The following is a 19,894-nucleotide window of genomic DNA, read 5'->3' as shown; positions in this document are numbered from 1 at the left end:
AGAGAGAGAGAGAGAAATTGAGCACTTTCGTGACATAATAAAATAAAACAACTCATGACACAAATAAATACTCTTCATTTGCTTTATAATACACACTGCTGGCACACATGGAAATTATATACAACCTGGCCAAACAATCAGACAATATGCTGTTTGTTACGGCTCTCTTTACTGGCGTTTCTGTTATTCTTTCGTTTATCTGAGCATAACAACACAAACTCCTCTCTGTATAATGCAGCGCAGTCCATTGTCGCCATAAGTCTTTTGAAATGACCACAGAGTTTATTCAGTGCTTTTCCCAAGTTGATTTCATTCATTCATTAAGCAGCATATGGGAACGTAAAGACACACTTGTACCGAGTTTGTGTAATATGGAGAATAAACTATTCTGAACACAATTGTTCATTAAAACAAATGTGAGCGCTTGCCTTACCTGCCTTGATTTCAGCACCATCAAGAGTTGTTTCATTCATTCATTCATTCATTCATTCATTCATTCATTCATTCATTCATTCATTCATTCATTCATTCATTCCCATAAGCCCTATGCATCTTGCCAGTTCAAGCCATCCAAGCAGCATGCTCCTAAAATGTTTTCCTGCTGATATAAAAAATCTTCCATCTGGAGATGCATTGAGCATGTCTTTCATTCGGTGTTGACTCTGTGGGCTCAGTGGCTTTTTGGGGGCAAGTCCAATTAACCAATTTGTCAGGTGCATGATCAAAGTCAGAAGCAGCGGAGGGAAAGGTTTATTTAAGGAGGTGTCATAGATTTGGTCAGTCAATACGTACTTTCTTTTCAGTTCCAGCTTCCTGCTTTCCTGTGACCGTCTTGGGAAAATCCGATATGACTCCGTGTGATTTAGAATGCTGTGTGCGCACACGCCAAGCATCTAATTGCTTTTTTAATGGTCTGCTCTGCGGGGAATTGGTTGTTTGGCAGTTGCGCACCACAGAGAAGGACCATTGTGTCAAAGCCTGTCATTATTTCTTTCCCACAGGCTCGCGCATCCACCCTTCCCCTATGACAGCTGACTCTGAGTTTGGTTTGGTAATGTTCATAGATTTTTGAAATCAGAGGAGAGTGTCCAAGTGTCGCAAACAAGGTGCAGATTGTTTAAAAAAAAAGAAAAAGTCAAATCAATTTGTTTCATGCGAAAGTGTTCCAATTTTGAGATAGATTTAAATGTCACACAATTTCTCCCTTTACTTATTCAAATGCACATCTCCTCCATTGGTTAGATTTGATGAGGGTGTGGTCTCACTTAAGAGCAGTTGACATAGCCCTCACTGGCAATGGGCTTTAACAAGGATGCGGTCTGTGTAGGAACAGAGAAAAAGTGTTCCGAGGGGGAAAAAAACAAGAATCAGAAGGTTTGAAATGTTTTGAGTTGGTGCGATGTGCTCTCCGGAGCGCTTCCGATCAGCGTGGGGCATAAGGAGTGAGCAGAACCGGTGTTCTCTTCTGTTCACAGCAGCAACCAGTAGATTCTGAGCATCAGGTGAACATTTCATATAGTAGCTGTAGCCTGCTTCTTCTTCTTCTACCCCGGGCTTCTATACACTCCACTTTAACCACAGGGCAGATGGGACGCAGAAAAACAACTATGACCAAAGAATCCGCGCCCTGACGCGCTCCGATGCGTGCATGCTGGACCGGTGAGTGTGTGGACTAGTATGAAGCGCCATGGCTTGGTGTGACCGCGGGGTTCAAACGCTGTTGGCCACTGTGGGGGCTTTCGCTGCCTTTAGCCTGATGACCATCGCCATCGGCACGGACTACTGGCTCTATTCTCGGGCATACATCTGCAACGGCACTAATGCCACCACAGACGAGACACAACCACAACCCAAAAGTAAGAAGGGCGATCTCACCCACTCTGGGCTGTGGAGAATCTGCTGTATCGAGGGTAAGCTCTGCTCACTTTGTGGATTTAACTGTGCTCATGTTTGAGAAAAACACGCCGGGTTTCTAGTGAAATGTTGTTAAAAATATAGCACATTTTATTCTCCTAGAAACTATTTTTTGGGTTGTTTTTTTTTCGTATGAACCTTTTGCTTCCCAGTGTGTACAATCAGTCTCAGTCTGAGCGCACAAAGGACGCCTTCCCTTTACGCATGCCAAGTGTCTCTTTCTGGAGATGGGCACGCAATGAGAAAGAGATCACACACGCGGAACAACTTTCAGGTGATAAAGAATGAGACAGAAAAAACAAATATGCACACATTTACAGATTTGAGGGGCATAAAAACGGGAAAGAAACCGGCGTTGCCCCGCTGTACACGCTCTTCTCGAGCTGTCTGCCAACTGTTACATCTCATTGTTCAAGCGCAGGCCCACACAGTCAACTCGGCTGAATAGTCTGCAAACGAATATGATGCCAAGACGGCGCGTCTGAGCCCATTCACTTTTAAGCTGGCAGGAAATGTGCGCGCTATCAGTCTACTTTCATTCATGTCTTCATTGTATCCGTTGCTGTTGCTTGGCAACATCCCTGAAATTGCTATGGAAACATGCCCGGTGATTTAAAAATAGATGACTCTGAGTTCACGTCATGTCCGAGCAAAAAAAGAAAAAAAAACTTATTTGTTGTTATAGAGCATCAGGTAAACAATATGTTTTTCACAAGCTCAACCTTCCCGAATGTGTTTTGAGGGGTTTCTTTTTTTTTCTCCTCCCCTGCTCCCCCTTTTTCTGATTACATGTTCGATAAGGAGGTGCGCTGGCAGTGACGTCTTATTTCGGAGGCAGACAGGCACTCATTCATTGACCAATCTTCCTTCCGACCACCTCTTGACTTCTTGCCTCAGAGAGTGGCTTCAACTGATCGATTTGCTTATGGCACAGACGTCTGTTATGACGCAGTGATTGATAGAAGACAGTTTGAAGCAAAACGAGCAGAAAAATAAATAAAACACAGAAGAATAAATGACAAAGGGGGCTACACCTGATCTTAGCGTTCCCCCACCTTCCGAATCCCACTTTAACAACTGTTTATATATATTGGATTTCATTCTATATAGAAGTACAGGATACATCTCCTGGTGTATGTTTTTCTTTTCTTGACTTTTTTTTTTGAGGACACTTGTATCAGAAAAAAAGAAAACACAGTTCTGTATACAATGCCTGTGCAGCCTATGTAAAATCAGCTGGTGTCAGAATCAGTGCTTTTCCATTTCTGCAGTTCTGTTGATTATGAGCCTGTTTTGAATCACATTTCCTGGAGCTAATGTCATCAGAGGCCACATATCGGGAAGGATTGAGCTGTCGTCATTGATTTGACTGTTCTGGGCTCACGCTGTGGGTGAAGGTGGACGGCTCGGAGAGGAGAACATCCTCGTTTGTTACGAGTAGATAGTTTCACTTCTGTGCTTCTGCCTAAAACTATAAGCTGGAGGCTCTGTTGTCATGGAGACTCATAAGTGTAGAGGAGAACACAAGCGAGGAAGTCCCCCCCCCCCCCCCCCCCCCCCCCACCACCACCACCACCACCACCACCACCACTTCTACCACCTTCACCATTACTCCAACCACAAATGTACACACACCCCTCTGGCCATAAAGACAAACAGACTGGGTTATTGACGGGGACGCCTCTGTGTGTATCACAGCTTCTGGAGAAAACATCATCACATTTTGCTGAACAGATTACAGCAACAGCATGTCTTTCTCTCAGTCACATCAAATCTCTGGAACACAGCAGCTGTTAAGCCCCATTTTTTTCCTTCCCAGAATCCAGTGATGAATGTGTTTAACATTTCTGGACACTCTTCTTTCTTTCTTTCTTTTTTTTTTACCTCCTCTCTCCTCTCTCTCTCTGTCTCAGCAGGCCTGAATGACAATTAAGGAGTAGGCAGGAATATATAAAATGAGTCTACTTTATCGGAAGGTCATTATTTCCCTCCTCTGTGGAGTCTTTTGCATTTCACAGCCGGTGTTTTGACTTCTTTTCCCCTTTAATGTTTGTTTTCCCACATGAATATTGTAAGGCCACGGAGTGCACCTCATTTGCAACAGAATCGGCAAGCATCAGAGACTATTGCTTGTGACTCTAGTAAATACAACCAGCTTTTTAAAACGAGAAATAACCTAATGAACAATCCAATTACCAGGTACATATTTGCAGTAAACGTCCCAGCTGGTGGCGGATTGGTGTGAGTCGGGAGGCAGCTGTTTTTCTTGAGGGTCAGTGGGAGCGCTAGTTTAGGTTGTGTGGGGGTCACTTTGCTATTCTTGCCATTTTCTAAGAGTCTGTAATTAAAATGTAACAACTGAGAAGTCGTGAAGGGGCACTAATTAGCCAGCAGGGCCCAACTTCTAACACCAGTCATGCCATGCTCTGTTCCTCAGGTTGATGCGATGTTTTCCTCTGTTTTATAGGTTTAAGTCCTCAGTTCTCCTCATTCTGTTCTGTGTTATTGCACTTAGCTCTTTGTTACTTCGATAGTTTCCACAGATCCACGGTTTATGTCACTGTGAAGGTTCTCAGTTATCCAGGTCATTGTAGTCAAAGGAGCTTGCAAAGCAACTAAAGAAGTCCAGACGTTTTTCTTTGCAAGCTCCTTTGACCACGGTTTATGTCATTGGGACCAAGAAAAATCTTTGCCATCAGCCTGTGAAATGTGAATATTTGCTTGTTCATCAGTTTAAAAAAGCAGTTTTTTGACTTTAGAAAATTACTGACAGATACCTTTTCTAAACTTACTTCTGTTATTGAAGATAGTTAGCATCAGATCCACTGATAATGAAATGAATTGTAGTTTTATGGAATAGTGCGCCTTTGCTCATCTCATATTTAGGGTCTAGGGGCTGGTGTCTTCTAGATGAAGCTCATAAAGTGGTGATTTTGAAACCTCTGCAAAAACATCTGATGAAAAACAGTTGATGATTAATCTAAGTTGATCTCTTCAAACCTTTAAATCCCACACCCTCGTCTTTGTGCTGTACACAACCGCCACTGCAAATTAGCGGACTTAAAAAAATGTTTTGGTGCTTTTTAGCCTTTGTTGCGATAGGAACTTAAATAAAAGACAGGAAAGGTGCAAGAAAGAGCAGGGCAAAAATGATCTCAGGGCAGATTTGAACCCAGGCCTCTAGAGCTACAGTACCATCACCTGTTTCCAAGACTGGAGAGGATTGTCAGAAGTGTCATTTTTCTGTGTTGGCAATCACATGTGGGATGGCAATTTATGTTTGGCCCACATCTGCAGTTCTCTTATGCTTCTCTCACAGCTTGTGTTGACTGACAGTGCTGACTCAGGATGAGTCACAGCCACAGGTCTCCATTATATGGGCCGGATGTCAGGTGGGCATCTGGCCCACAAAACAGTTTCTGTAACCCAAGGAAGGCCATCCTCAAAACTGAGTGTCCAAAGTAGCCCAGATTAAGCCAGAAAAGTGTCTGCACCTTTTCCTCCTGCCTGTGTACTAACCCGAGACTGTCTGCACGGTGTGCCTTTGCGTTTAGTCTGCACATTTTGTTTCTGTAGCACATTTAAAATCCAAGCGTTTTACAATAAAAACAAAAGAGCTTCTAAAACTCGTCTACTCCTCTACTTACATCCACATCATTCATGTAACATAACACAACAATAAAGCCTTCAGGTTTCTGAAGGCTTTTCAAAGAAAGGCATATCTTTAGCTTAGATTCAAAGACAGTTACATGTTTATCTGATGTCAAGTTTTATTTTGCTGTTTTTACTGCCTGCACGTTTTTCCAGTGTTTTTAATCATCTGTGTTAAGCACACTAAGTTTACTTATAATAAAAAATTGGTATAAATAAAATTTGCATTGGAATTTCCACTTCAGAGGCAATCGGAGCAGCAAAGACCCTCTTGAAACAATGGCAGGATGGTCAGGAGTGATTGGGAAGCAGACCTTAATGATCTTGAAGGAGTGTGTGGACCCAGTCTAACTACCACATATACAGGTGCAAGATTGTTTAAGGCTTTTAATAAAAACAGTGATGCTTTTTGTTGGATTCTGTTCCTGTGACATTTTGGAATAATTGTTAATGTGCAAGAGATGATTGACCAACTACAGCATACAGTGCTTGGCAGCAGTCCAATCTCGATGTAACAAAAGAAGCAATTTTAACCTTGTAATTCTTGAAAAGGATGAAGAGGTGTTTTTTAACTCCTTCTGACAAGATCTAGATTTACTGTTGTGGTCAAACACCTAAAAAACCTTAAAATATAGATGACAAAACTTACTGGCTTACCCTTGTGCAAAGATTTATCCTGTGGTTTGGGATTACACTGGCTCTGCAAGTGATGGAACATATCATGTTGCTGACATAATCAGTCTCATAAAGTGGCGTCTTTCTGTCATTTGCACAGGGCTCTTTAAGTTATTGCTCCTCACAGCCTTATTCACACACACAGTACCAACAGCACCTCTAATGAGTGAAGCCACATCACACAATGTGTCTGTGCATACACATTAGTAAACTTTGATAAATTGATCAGACACTTATTAAAATGTAGCTCATAAACTATGACTCTGTGTGAGTCACCTGCCTGAAGTTACAGCCACAATGTTATTTGCTTTCAGATCCTGATCAAGTCTATCTCTGGGGATAATTTATCATAAGTAATTAATGAAGTAACCACTGCTGTGCTCCAAGCGTAAAAGCCAGCAACTCTCTCATTTTGGTGAGCAAATGGGTTGTGGTGCTGTCGCTGTGCTGCAGGTAGAGTCAGCAGTGAGTTACTCTGTTTCTTAACAGTCAGTCTGCAACAAAGTAAAGACTTTGTAACATCAAATCTTCGGTGTATATAGATGTAAAACTGTAGAGGGAAAATTCAACATTCATGAAAAGCGTTTGGTCATTTTGGAGAAACCAGTGTGTCCCCGCAGCAAGGAAAGGCACATGTTTTTCACCTATGTGATGTTTATATACTGAAGCTGCTGCTGTAATATAGTTGTTTTTTTTAAGAGTGGGTTGTTTGTCACCTGAAAGGTAATGAAAGGAAAAGATTTCGATCTGAATCGCAAACCAGATACACGCCATGGTAATGATTCAGTTTAACTCAGTTCAATTCAATTCTATTTATATAGTGACAATTTACAACAAGGCGCTTTAACCACAAGTAAGCCAGCAGTCTGAGAGCAGATTGTCAAGATTTATAAATGGCTAGACGTGTTTACTTGGTTTAGGAGAACAGGTGGCTAAGAGAGGCTCCTTAGGTGGGCTGGTTTCTGAGAGAGGTGTGGGCTGAATGGTGAAGAATGGGCAAGCAGGTGGGTCGTGGGGAGGTATTGGGATCCACAGGCAGCTCTTGCGCTCCAGCAAATTCATCACCGTAGTGGATGGAACGATCAGGCAGAGAAGCATTGCTGCACACGGTCCTTAAGACAATTAAGACAATCCAGATGATGACAGTGAGTTGAAGGTGTGCAACAGCCGGCCAGGAAGAGCCAAGAAAAGCCAAGAACAAAATTAAAATGCGCCAGGCCTGCCCTGAAGCCTAAGACAAAGTGCTATATTGGAGTGATATTGTACTATAAGGTCTTTCAGACAAGCCGGGACCTGAATATTCAAGACCAACACTTCAAGATTCTAAAGGGATCCAATGAACAGAAGCCAATATGTCTCTGGTTCTAGTCCATGTAATGATATTATACAGACAAGCAACAGTGGAAAGTAACAGAATTCATTTGGAAAAATATCAACCGTATGACATAAAATTCCAAACGAGCACCTGTGCAGATATGTTAAAGCTTTCTCATTTGAATCCACACTCTTACAATGACCTCTCAAGCACCATGTTGAGAATCCATTATACATGTACATTTTTAAATGAGTGGCAGAGCATAACAGGCTTCACAGCAGACTACGTGATAGATCACAGTTTTCTTCCAACAACTTGGAACCCAAGCGGAGCTGTGTTTGAAGAAATTGCAGCCTGGTGACAATTTAATTAACCAACTGTCAGTCATATCAACACTGAATCACTGATGTCTTCGCCAAATTGCTTTTCTCTCATCCTCACTTGGACTGAAAAGAAAGGAGGGGTTTGTTTTATTACACAGAGCTTTTTTCTTCTTTTTCTTTTTTTTTTTTCACCCCTGTCCTGCCATCCCCAGCTCGCAGCGCAATAATCGTACGCGGAATCAGTGCGAGTCGTTTGTGGTATCGTCGCTTACAGTGTTTTGTCTGTAACGGCTTCATAAAATGGATTCATCCCTCCTTTTTCTGTAAAGCTCAGAGCGCTCTCCCTCATCAGCTGCTCTCCGTCGCAGAGCTGAAAGAAGTAAGGACAATAAAGCAGAACAGGTTGCTGCTGAGCCCGTTTGTTGTAAAGAGTGTAAGGTGCATCGCTTAGAGGAGGCTACGCAGCTCCAGTGAAATGCAGCATTGATGTCCCTTTTGATTGGTTCACACATCAATCTATCCAGAGCCAGCCAGGTGTGAAAACGAGGAAGTGAGGGAACGTGTCGCATGAAGCTTACTGCCATCACCTGCAGTTCTCCTGCAGACACCGGGGTGAGCGAGCAGTGACTTGATGAGACAACGTTATTTGGTGTATTCCACCGAGGCCGCCCTGTCATTTGCTATAGGCTGAGCTGCTCTAATTCAAAACAACGACAACGTGCATCATGCTGTTGCCAGTGGCACCACAGCTGTGGCAGCTGCTTCCAATGAATGTGTGTAAGTGTGTATGAACACGTGTTTTTGTTTTGTTTTTTTGTTGTTTTTTGTATAGGCACGTGCCCATTTGTGTTCACAGCCATGCCCGCTTAAGCACTGACAGATCTTTGAAGGGGGAAGTCTCTTATTTAACGGGTATCATGATATAATGAAAATGTCAAATGCATCCTCTGAGATTGTTTATGTAAATGAGCTTATTAAAAACTTACAGGGGTTGCCATGGAGAAGAGGGAAACGGGATGCTCAGCATGGGGTTTCACAACTCGAATAAGGCCCTGGGAACCCATCATTTCCCCACTAATATGTTGACTGTGTAGGAATAATTCCCAGTTTGTTTCGACCCAGTCATACTGGAAGCATCAACCTAATAAGCACTTTTTTTTTTAGTTTGTTTTTTTTGTTTTTTAATCACCAGCACTCCTGCAGCTGATCTCAGATCTCTGCCCTTAAACGCTCTCTCCCCGTTCTAATTTCTTTCTCCTTTTTAAGGTTGGTTCCTATCTTTACGCCATCCTCATCGTTCCTCTGCTCGCCTTTGTTGTTTCATTTCCTTGTACCTTCTTCCATTGTTTAATCTCCGCTTCACCCCTCCTCCTCCCACCTGCTCAGTATTCAGACTTTATTTAGGAGCAGTTTTTTGCTGCAGAGTAAGAAAGGATGGGGAAGAGAGGTGAGAGAGAAAGAAAGAGGGGAGATGAAACAGGAGGGTGAGACAATAGTGCTGACTGAATCCTTGTAGTCTGTTAGAAAACCATATGAATTAATTACACACACACACACACACACACACACACACACACACACACACACACACACACACACACACACTAAACCCTGATATTGTGTTGATAACTGTCACTCATAAATCATTAACCTTGAGGCATCCACTTATAAAAAGATTTCCAATCAGTACCAACATTGTCCTCTATCTCTTCCAATCTACATATCTCTCTCTCTCTCTCTTTCTCACTCTCTCTCCAACACACACACACACACACACACACACACACACACACACACACACACACACACACACACACACACACACACACTTGTTTTGGTATCTTAATGAGGACATCTAATTGACATGATGCTTTCCCTAGGCGCTAACCCTAACCATCAAAAATAAATGCCTGATCCTTACCCTCAAACTAAACCTAACCATAACCTTATTGTAACAATGACACTAAAAACACATTTTGAGCTTCAAAAATGCCTTCAAACTCGTGTTGATGGGCATTTTGTCCCCAAGTGACTGTTGGTCCCCACGAATATAGCAGCTCGCCAATTTTCTGTCCTCACAAAGATGTCTAAACATCTAAACGCGCACACACACACAGAGGAAAACAGAGGCGTCACACTGGCTGAGTAGCTGAGACTGGACTGGCTATTAGTAACATTTTAGGTTCACAGTGAAAGGTTTGTTTTTGCAAGCAGCGTATAAAAAGTGTAAAATCACTTGGATGCAGAAGCAGAAAAAGACACAGCCAATCATGCAAACAGAAATGCGCGTGTAAAATCTGCAACAAGCCTTGCCGCTCCAGCACGATCCGGTATTTACACAGCAATTAACAGCACAGCTCAGGTGCCTGTTTTTTTGCTGTTTAACCACATGAGCCAGATGTGTGTGCGTGTGTTTCTTTTTTTCACAAGGCACAAAGTCTCACGTTGCTGCTTAAAATAGTCCAAAACCCTTTTTTTCCCATCAGTGACTATACACAGAAACTTGTGCTCCATTTCCACAGACTGATTTGACACTAATTAATTTGATGTCCCTTATAAAGCAGCAGACCTAGTTAATGGAAGGGAGCGTGCCCTTAAAAGCTGAGCGACAGAGAAAGGTGGTTCGGTGGCTCACCCTCAGGCACCTGGGAAATGGAGTTGACAGGTCTCTGTCTGTGTGCTGTTAATGGGAAGGTTGGTGTTCATGCAGCGGGTCAGGCCCCATCTCTTTTGTCTGTTAGACCGGGCGGAGATGAAGGGGGAATATATTTTCGACATGGGTAGAAGTCTTTATGCTTACAGAGGCAGGCAAAGCTTAACTGAGCCTCAGCTAATGAACCATTCACAGACCCCTTTTTCCCTAAACACCAATTGTCCAATGATGGTGAGGCAACTAGCAAAGCTATGTCAGGCTTTCATCGTCCTCACAAGCCAAAGTAGGGGGCAGGTCCTTCAATATGAGAGATAAATGACTTTAATAAGTTTAAAGAGCCTCTTTAGCCTCTAAAAGCACAAACCCAAAAGAGAAAGGAAAATATTTAATGATGTCCTCATGTGTTAGAACATAGGTTTAATAGAGTATGAGGACTATTAGCATATTATTAACAAAACACAATACTTTAACATGAGTCACATAGACAATAAGAGGTGTCCGATTTTTACATTTTCCCTATCGTTTAGCAACATGCTACGTGGCAGGGATTATGGCCAATACCTCTGCACACAACCTCAAACAAGCACACATGAACATGCAACACATAGGCCGTAGATATGTTTATGTAAATATATGCAAATTAGAGCCCAGTGCAGCCCATCTCTAATACTTTAGATGTTCCTCCTAGAATAAGTGTGTTCATATGGTTAATGAATAGTCAAAGAGCTCACTGCATTACCACTACTGCACAGAGCACATCTATTAACCCCACCCCTAACCCCTTTTCCTCTTCACAAGGTGTTGTTTATACTCGCGCTCAATTACAGCTCAGGGCCTCTCTGAGCTTTAACCTCTCCCTCCCTCTTTCCTCTTTCTTTCATTCGCTCACCTTGGTGTTAAAAGCTTCCCGCACAGTCTATTGTTGTGTTGTTTAAATAGACTTCTTGTTCTGGCATTCAACCATTCACCTGGATTTGGACACGCACCACAAGCCATCAAATCCCTACGGGCATTGCAATCTTAATCACACAGCTATATAGTCCTGCCGCTTTTTCTTCTTCAAATGCGTGTGCACTGAACTGTGATTTCAACTTTGCAGAATTCACGGTCTACTCAGCGAGCTCTTAACAATAGTTTTGGTCAAAGGTCAAAGTCTTAACAATGGAATCTGGGAAAACGTGTAGCCTTTGCATGCTGCATGTACAGATTCAAGTAAATGTTTCCAGCCTAACGCTGAAAGAAGAGAAAAGGTAAAGGAAAAAAGAGCTTATTATGAAAGAGGGGAAGGCTTTTTAACATCATGAACACACAAACATTTGCCTGATAGTTGACCAAATGAATCCCAGTGGAAGCCATGCTGTGTTTCACTTTTACCTTGAAGAAGAAGCACTATTAAACATGAAAAATAGTCTGAGGTCATCTGAGAAGTGTCTTCTCACTCCATCTTCTTTTATCTAGATCCACTAAAGCATCTTATCTCTGCAGACTTAGCAAAGACACTCTGTATTTATATATCAGATGAAGATTTTTAATAAGCTAGGGAGATACAAATTAATTTTATTCAGTTCATTTCACTTTTATTTATATTGCACCAAATCACAACAACAGTAGCCTCAAGGCTTTTTATATCTTAATGGCCCCACAATAATACAGGCTCATGGAGGGTCAGCTATCTGCTGTGACCTACTGGGGGTAGAGTAGGGAAAGAGGACAAAGGACACACTGTGGTAGAGAGTCAGAAGTTAATAATAACTAAGTAATTGCAAAGGGGAATATAAACCCATAAAGAGTAGAAAAGAGGTGAGTAAAGAAGTCCACCAGTCCTAACTACAAACTTTATCAGAAAAGAAAGTTTTAAGCCTAATCTTAAAAGTAGAGAGGGTCTGCCTCCCAAATCCAAACTGGTAGCTGGCTATACCAGAGAGATGCCTGAAAGCTGAAGGCACCTTTGGAACCACGAGTAAACCAGCAGTCTGAGAGCAACATGCTCTATCGGGGTAATACTAAATCATGAGGTCTTCACGATAACCTGGGGTGTGATTATTTAAGACCGTGTGTGAGAAAAAAGATTTTAAATTCTATTATTGAATTCAAAGGAGCCAATAAAGAGAAGACCCCAAAATTTAAAAAGAATGTGCTAAGAAGCTTCAACTGGGAGTGAGCTAAGTGGGCAGATTTTAGTCAGTGATGTCCATCTTTTCATTGACAACATCCGTCTATGGATATCCAGACAGCTGAACACAAATAACCATAAACATATTCATCAAAGGGTCAGGCAGTGAGAGAGTGTGTGGGATAGATCAAGTGCTGCAGGTAATGTGCGAATGTCATTTGTAGTGTAAAAACTTTGAGTTGTCAGTAAGACTAGAAGCATTTTTACCAGTGTTTCCAGGACCACATTTTGCATAAGCAGCACACACACACTAACACACAGCTCACAGACCCACAACAAGGTCAAACCACACTGACCTGTGTCTATGCCACAGTGACAAAGACACATTGCCACTGCTGGTGGAAAAAAAAAAGTTGCCCACAGGGAGGAAGCATCAGCCGCTATCACACAACGATTCCACCCACGAAATGATTATATAGGTTGTTTGTTCTTTCTGTCTGAAATGACTCACATAAACACTACTGATCTGGCATATATAGCAACAAAAATCTGCATTAAGTGGCAGGGGAAGTGGTGGTGGAATAAACACGCCTAACTTCCCACTGGGGAAGCTCGACTCTTGTCCAGGACCATCTTTAAGTTTCGCTTTCTGTCAAAATGTCTTCCTTAGGGTTGCGAGTAGATTATCGTCCGTTCTTCAACACACTGTTTTCCCAGCAACCATTTTGGCATGAAGTACTAGGTAAACACAGGTGTTACTAATTACATTAATGTCGTTTGATCCTGTCCTTAATTAATGTGAACAGCAGCACCTGTGTTTGTAGATTTTAATTGGAAAGGGATGCTTTGAAAAAGGTCACTGTTTAAACATGTTAGGCAGCACCATGCTCCTATGAGTTGTACGTTGTTACGGGGGGAAGGTGGAGGGGATTAACTTTGGGATATCTTTCCAAGAATAGGAAAGAAATCACCCTAAATGTTTAAATCAAATGCAGCCTTGATGTGTACAGCGGGCTAGTGAGGCTCATTCTTGTGCTTTTCGCCCTGCAGGCATTAATCAAGGCAGCTGTTACAGAATCAACCATTTCCCTGATGACAACGACTATGACACAGACAGTTCGGAGTATCTGCTACGTAAGTGTTCCCGACTTGTACATTTCGTCTGGTACCGGTAAAACTGTGTTACTCCTAAAAGAAAAAACAGGAAGTCCTCTGACATTCAGCATCTTGTCATTTGATTGTGAAAGCAGACAGATAACTCACTTATCTATGTAGAGTCAGAAAGATATACGAGACAGTGAGGTTTCACACATTTCAAAGCTTAAAGTCATTAAAGCATTATTAAACACTATTATATGTTTACAAGCAATTTTTTGGCTGTATCTATTGGATAGTCTTCATCTTTATTCTACTCATTAACTGATGTCTTAGATTTTACATTTCAGTTGCAAAATCACTGTTACAATGAGTCTAAACCAGAGTTTTCCTTGTTTTTCTTTGAAAAACTGGCTTAAACATGACTTGTGATTAGTCTGATACACAATGAATATTCTGTCACTGGAGACCCATCACTTAAAGCTGATTCAGAATCTGCCTAATATGCAAGAACAAAGGAGACTTGTCAAGTCCAAACTCAGTCCATTAGCCAGTCTAAATAAAAGGAGGGCTTAATAAAGGACTTTACAGTTGAATAAGCTCATTCATCTTTGGAAACCTGTAAAATGGCACAGTGATTCATTTTAGGGTTGGTGATAGTCAGCGAGAGTGCGTGTTGCAACCCACAGCTGATTAGCAAAGCTTCGTCACAACAAAGCCCCAAAGCATGACTAATAATGGAGCTTAAAAAACAGATCAAAGAAGAGGTTGAAAACAAGTGGTACTGGACTCGAAAGGTTAATAAGAAATATATATTTTATAATATATTTGATAATTTATGAAACTTGGTTGTTACATTAATTCATACAGTCTTGAAATAAACTGCATTTTTAAAGCCGTTTACAGTGACTACTCCATCCACTGCAGGTGTAGTTCGCGCCTCCAGTGTGTTCCCCATCCTCAGTACCATCCTGTTGATGCTCGGCGGGCTGTGTGTTGGGGTGGGCCGAGTCTACAACAAGACAAACAATGTGCTCCTAAGCGCTGGCATTCTCTTCGTAGCTGCAGGTGAGCTGGAGGAAACATGCACTGTCATCCATGTTTACAGTCAAGTCCAGTCTTGCATGCTGGTTTTACAAATGGAGGGAAGTAACTTGTACTTTGTCAGAGGTGCAATCATGATGATGAGCTTTATTTGCCACTAAAAAAAAGGCACCATATCCATTCTTCACATATCGTACAATACCAAGCAAAAGTCTTGCGCAGCCCCTGGTTTATTTATATTAGAAAAATGGGAACCAGGTTCAGAGAATTAATGAGGCATATGTAGACATAGATGGAAATACTGCAAATAAGGCAAAAAATAGGGTTTGTACAATTAAAATGAACTTGAAAGTCAATATTTGGTATGACCACCTTCATTTTTAACACAGCCTGAGCCACAGCAGTCTCTTAGGAAAGCTTACTTGGCATTTCTTTAAGTAGTCTTCAGGAATAGTTCTCCAGGCGTCTTGAAGGACATTCAAAGCTCTTCTTTGGATGTTGACTGCTTTTTGTTCTGATCTCCTTCAACATGATCCAACACTGCTTCAATAATGTTGTGCTCCAGGCTCTGGGAAGGCCAATCCATCACTGATAGATTTCCAGGGATCAATGTCATGCTGAAAAATGAAGAGGTTGCCAACGTTTTCCATATGTTATTATTATATGTTGGATCAAAATCAAAAAAAGGGAACAAATCTACCTAAGGGTATCAATACAGGAACTTGAACATGAATCTGAGGCAGTTTTCTATTTTCCAAATTCCATAAATTACCCAAAATACCCTGACAGAGTGGGGTTTTTTTTAAATATCTGTAGGCACTTGATATTGGATCTCTCTCCTGACCTCCTCCGCACATATTGATGAGGATTTGAACTAAAAATTTCAAATTTATCACTCAATAAGACCTCCAGTTCTTGTGTAATTTGGCATACCTCAGCCTTTGCAGGCCTGTTTCCCCAGCCATCCTTCCACTGAGACCATTTCTGAGATGGATCAACTGAAGAGTCAAATCCATCTCTCAGGTCCTGTGTCAAGTCTTAGCTGGATTTTTTCCCCCCCATTACTTAAGGACATGACTTTCAGATACTGTTTATCTGCACTGTAAAAAAAAAAAAAAAGTAATATAAAAGTATTTTACTGTGTATTTTACAGTTTTGTACTGTTTTTCTAGAATCTCATTAAATTTACATAAATAGACTGTGATTTTACATTTCAAATGTAAATTAAATGTAAATTAACGTAAAATCAGTGTAAATGTAATAAAACATAATTTTCTTGTTTTTTAAATGTATTTGTCTGTACATATGCAAATTTAGATAGCTTCTTAGGACTTCCACTTCTTCTTTGGTCCTCTGCTTGTGCAGTTGCCCTTTCAAGGACACACTGTGCACTTATCTAGGAATAATCTAGTTGGTACAATACTACGATTTACTTTTGTTGAACTCTGCTATTTTTGTAGATTCTGCTAAAGAGGGAAGTAATTATAGGTTTTGTTTGTGACAGTAACAAAGAGGCTAATGATTCAATTCAAAATTGTTTCTTTGCTGTTGCCTGTTATGTGTAGATACAATAATTGTTAATCCCCTGAGCTAGGTGCCTTTTTTATGCTTCAGTGAGTCATAGGTTAGTGTTAAGTGGCTTAACAAAGAAAAGTAATCCAGTGAAAATAGTCAGATACAAAGACTGGACTGAAAAAACAGCAAACGCTCCCATACAAAAAAAACAAAAAAAAATTTAAAGACCTTCAGAAAGCCTGGAGAACTGTTGTTAAAGACCACTTTAAGATATTACAAGCAAGTTTGGAAGCAACATATAAATAAATAAGGTGGTGGCTCAAGATTCTCTGTACTGTAAGAATCAGAGTGTACACATTTAGAACCTCTGTTGTGACGAGAGCCTGTAAACGCTGGTTGTTGAAGTTTCTCGTGTTACTGAGCCTCACCTTTCATCTGTTTCTTGTTTATCAGGTCTGAGCAACATCATTGGCATCATCGTCTACATCTCAAGCAATGCAGGAGATCCCAGTGACAAACGTGATGATGACAAGAAGTACACTTACTCCTACGGCTGGTCCTTCTACTTTGGCGCCCTCTCCTTCATTGTAGCCGAAACTGTGGCCGTCCTCGCCATCAACATCTACATCGAGAAAAACAAGGAAGTTCGCTGGAAGGCGCGGCGTGAGTTTATCCGTTCACTCTCCTCCTCTTCTCCATACTCAAGGATTCCGAGCTTTCGCTACCGCCGGAGGACGTCGCACGCCAGCTCTCATTCTACGGAGGCTTCCCGGGAGAACTCGCCCATTGTTGGTCTGAAGGGGGCGGCATCTTCCAGTGGGGCCCTGGATGAGTTGTCCATGTACGCCCTGGCAAGAGACAGCGTGACAGAGAACACGTACAGCCCTGAACATGAGGCTGCTGCTGAGTTCCTCCAGGTCCATAACTGTTTCCCCAATGATATAAAGGATGGGGTGAATCGCAGGACCACACCAGTGTGAGCAGTATTTTGTGTAGCTCAAAGTTTACCAGATGAAGGACAGAAAAAGAAATGAATGAATGACAAAGCGTTGGGCTAACCTGCAAGAGACTGAGCACTTGTGACAACCTGGCATTTCACAGAGAGAGTGTCCACTTTGAAAAGGACCCAAGAAAGACTGGAGGATGCTTTATCATCTGCTTTTAGAGAATATTAAAGCAGAATACAGTTAATATTGTATGTGCTGTAGCCAGTCCAACATTAGCATTATCTTTCAACTGTGCCAAAATTCTTATATGAGCAGTGTGTCAATCGCAAATGATATTTGAGTAATGGTGATTGTGCTTCGTGGGTAAACCTGAGAGGGAAGAGATGTGCCATTCAGCAGTATTCTGCCCACAAATTAAATACCAAGGTGCTAACTGATATGTGCTCTTCACCATAAAGGTGTTCCCTTTGTGTGTGCGCGTGGGTGAAGTTTCTCTTCATTGCTTTCTGACAGGCAGGATCTGTGAGCCATGGTTAACATTTTGGAAACAAAGATCTTTTCTTTTATGTCTGATCCTGTAGTTTTGTTGCATAAACCTAATCAAACAATGAGTGAAAACTGAAAAAAAGGTATAAGTAAAAAGAGTTCTTTCCCTAAAGATTTCTGCCACTGCATATAAGCGTGGCTCTTTTTCAAACTTTGCATTGTGCCCTCATACTTAGTTCTGCTCTATACTTTAATTGTGGGTTTGAATGAGAAAGTTTATGTACTGTGTCTTTATGAAACAGCTCAGTTGTAATGTATACAGTGTTTAATATTTGAGTAGTAGATTGTGCAAGTTAGAAAGGTAGCAAGGGTTTTGCCTCCCTTGCCGTCTCCTCCTTTTTTCTTTCCTTATTCTTCTCTGACATTTGTCTGTGGAGCAAAATGTCCTTTTCTTTGTCACTGGAGCACCTCTTTTCAATGGTCCTTTTTTTTTTGCCTACTTCCATATCTGCCTGCGATCCTTCCATCACACCCCCTGATGGAGGCTACATTGTGTATGTGCCTGTCACAAAAGAAGAGAAGCTGACAAAAAAGGGCTGCCCAGAACTGTGAAAACAGCACAGGTCAGGACTTCCTTTAGCTCTGAATGGAGTCTCGACATCCAGGAGGATCGGAGCCAGGCGGCAAATGTGTGTCTGTCTGTCTGTCACAAAGCCTGGCAGTCCATCTGCTAGCCCCCCACCTACCCACCCAGCCCGGCTTCTATGTCAAACAGAGGCCCCAGACAGAAGCAGAGGGAGCTGAGTGGGTCCCTGGAAGATTTGGCTATAATAACAAGATATGTGTGTTTCATCTTGCAAGTCCTTCACTGCTCTTTCTTTTAGTTTCTCAGGAAATACAGTGCAGTGTTGGCAGGTTGAATGCTTTTGAGGTCCTTGAAGAAATGGACTGTTGATAAAGATAAACCTGATTTAAAAAAAAAGACAAAATGCTGTTACGGCATTAATTTAAAGCTGTGAGCGTTTGCTTGAACTTGATCTCAGAGCCAGGTTTCTTTGGGAGTCGGCTCACTCAACCGCAGAATAGTATTTGATTGTATTTAGTGCGCCTGATATTCCTTTAGAGATATCACTTCACATATCCAGCTGAGCACATGTTATATGAAGCCATCAGTATGATTTGTTCTGAGTGTAAATCTTTCACTTTTATATTACAGTGTGGGGAAAAATATGTTTGTAATGTAAAGCTGCAAAGTTGTGTATATATAAGCACAGAGAAAAAAAGCTGAATGTGCAGAGACATGAACAGAGATTCAAAGCATTATTTTACAGAACAACAATAATGCCTTGATAAATCTGGCAGTGGTTATGTGTTTCAATTGACCTTTTTATATTCAGATAAACACACGCTGTTTTTGCTGTGAATCTATTACGTATTCTGTTTTGTACGGTGAAGTGCAGTAAGTCTGTTTAGGAAGAGAAACTATATTTTCTATTCCATGTGTATGAAGCAGCTGTACCTTACTGTATGTGCTTATGTTGATTTATGGCTTACTATGGATATAAGCACATTCTTTTTCTTCATCAAGAAAATTAACTGTAAACATTTGAGGATGGATTTTCTGGAGGGAAGAGAGTCGGATGAGCTGTTTTGTTTAAATAGGCAGAGAAGAAAAAGTACATTTCCATGTTAAAACAACCAAACCGGCCACAATATCATCACTATTGTAAGGATATTTTCAGTGCCTTTGTTCGACGTATAATCTATTGTAAAACCTGCTTTTAATGTTCCAATCAAAAAGCATTTTTATTTAATCTGAATTTACACTGTTTTTGTCTCTGCCACTTTTTAGGTACTACCCCAAACATCACGTGTACAGATAAATAAACAAAATCAGGGTTAAACTGTGTGTTCAGCTGTGATTTTTAAGTGCACACTATCGTGTTCATAGTGGCATTACTAACATGCTAGTGGTACTGTTGGTATCATATCATCTTTAACAGGTTGGCGGCGAAGTTAAAAAAAAAAGTTTACAGGTCTTTATGTAGTCCCATGAAAAATTAAGCACATCCAATGAGTTTATAGCTTGTAGAAGCTATAACTGGTTACACTTTATAATAACTACACACTATTAATCATTAGTAAAGTATTAGTTTATACTTT

At 41.2% G+C, this 19,894-nt stretch overlaps 1 protein-coding gene across 1 annotated transcript; it reads left to right on the top strand.

The window, feature by feature from the left end:
* Window positions 1-1,125: 1,125 nt before the first annotated feature.
* LOC146576045 (voltage-dependent calcium channel gamma-4 subunit-like) lies at window positions 1,126-19,635 on the top strand. The gene is made up of 4 exons (XM_085271054.1): window positions 1,126-1,910; window positions 13,695-13,778; window positions 14,667-14,807; window positions 16,752-19,635. The coding sequence occupies exons 1-4, from the start codon at window positions 1,688-1,690 to the stop codon at window positions 17,276-17,278; spliced, it is 975 nt and encodes a 324-aa protein (XP_085127180.1). The 5' UTR covers window positions 1,126-1,687; the 3' UTR covers window positions 17,279-19,635.
* The last annotated feature ends 259 nt before the right edge of the window (window positions 19,636-19,894 follow it).

Source organism: Mchenga conophoros, linkage group LG4 (genome assembly GCF_057382185.1).
Source record: "Mchenga conophoros isolate Kocher_MC1m ecotype Shallow Benthic linkage group LG4, M_conophoros_male_GT1.1, whole genome shotgun sequence".
Taxonomy (NCBI): Eukaryota; Metazoa; Chordata; class Actinopteri; order Cichliformes; family Cichlidae; genus Mchenga; species Mchenga conophoros.
Note: the sequence above shows the minus strand (reverse complement) of the source record. Positions and strands in the feature narration are given on the sequence as shown.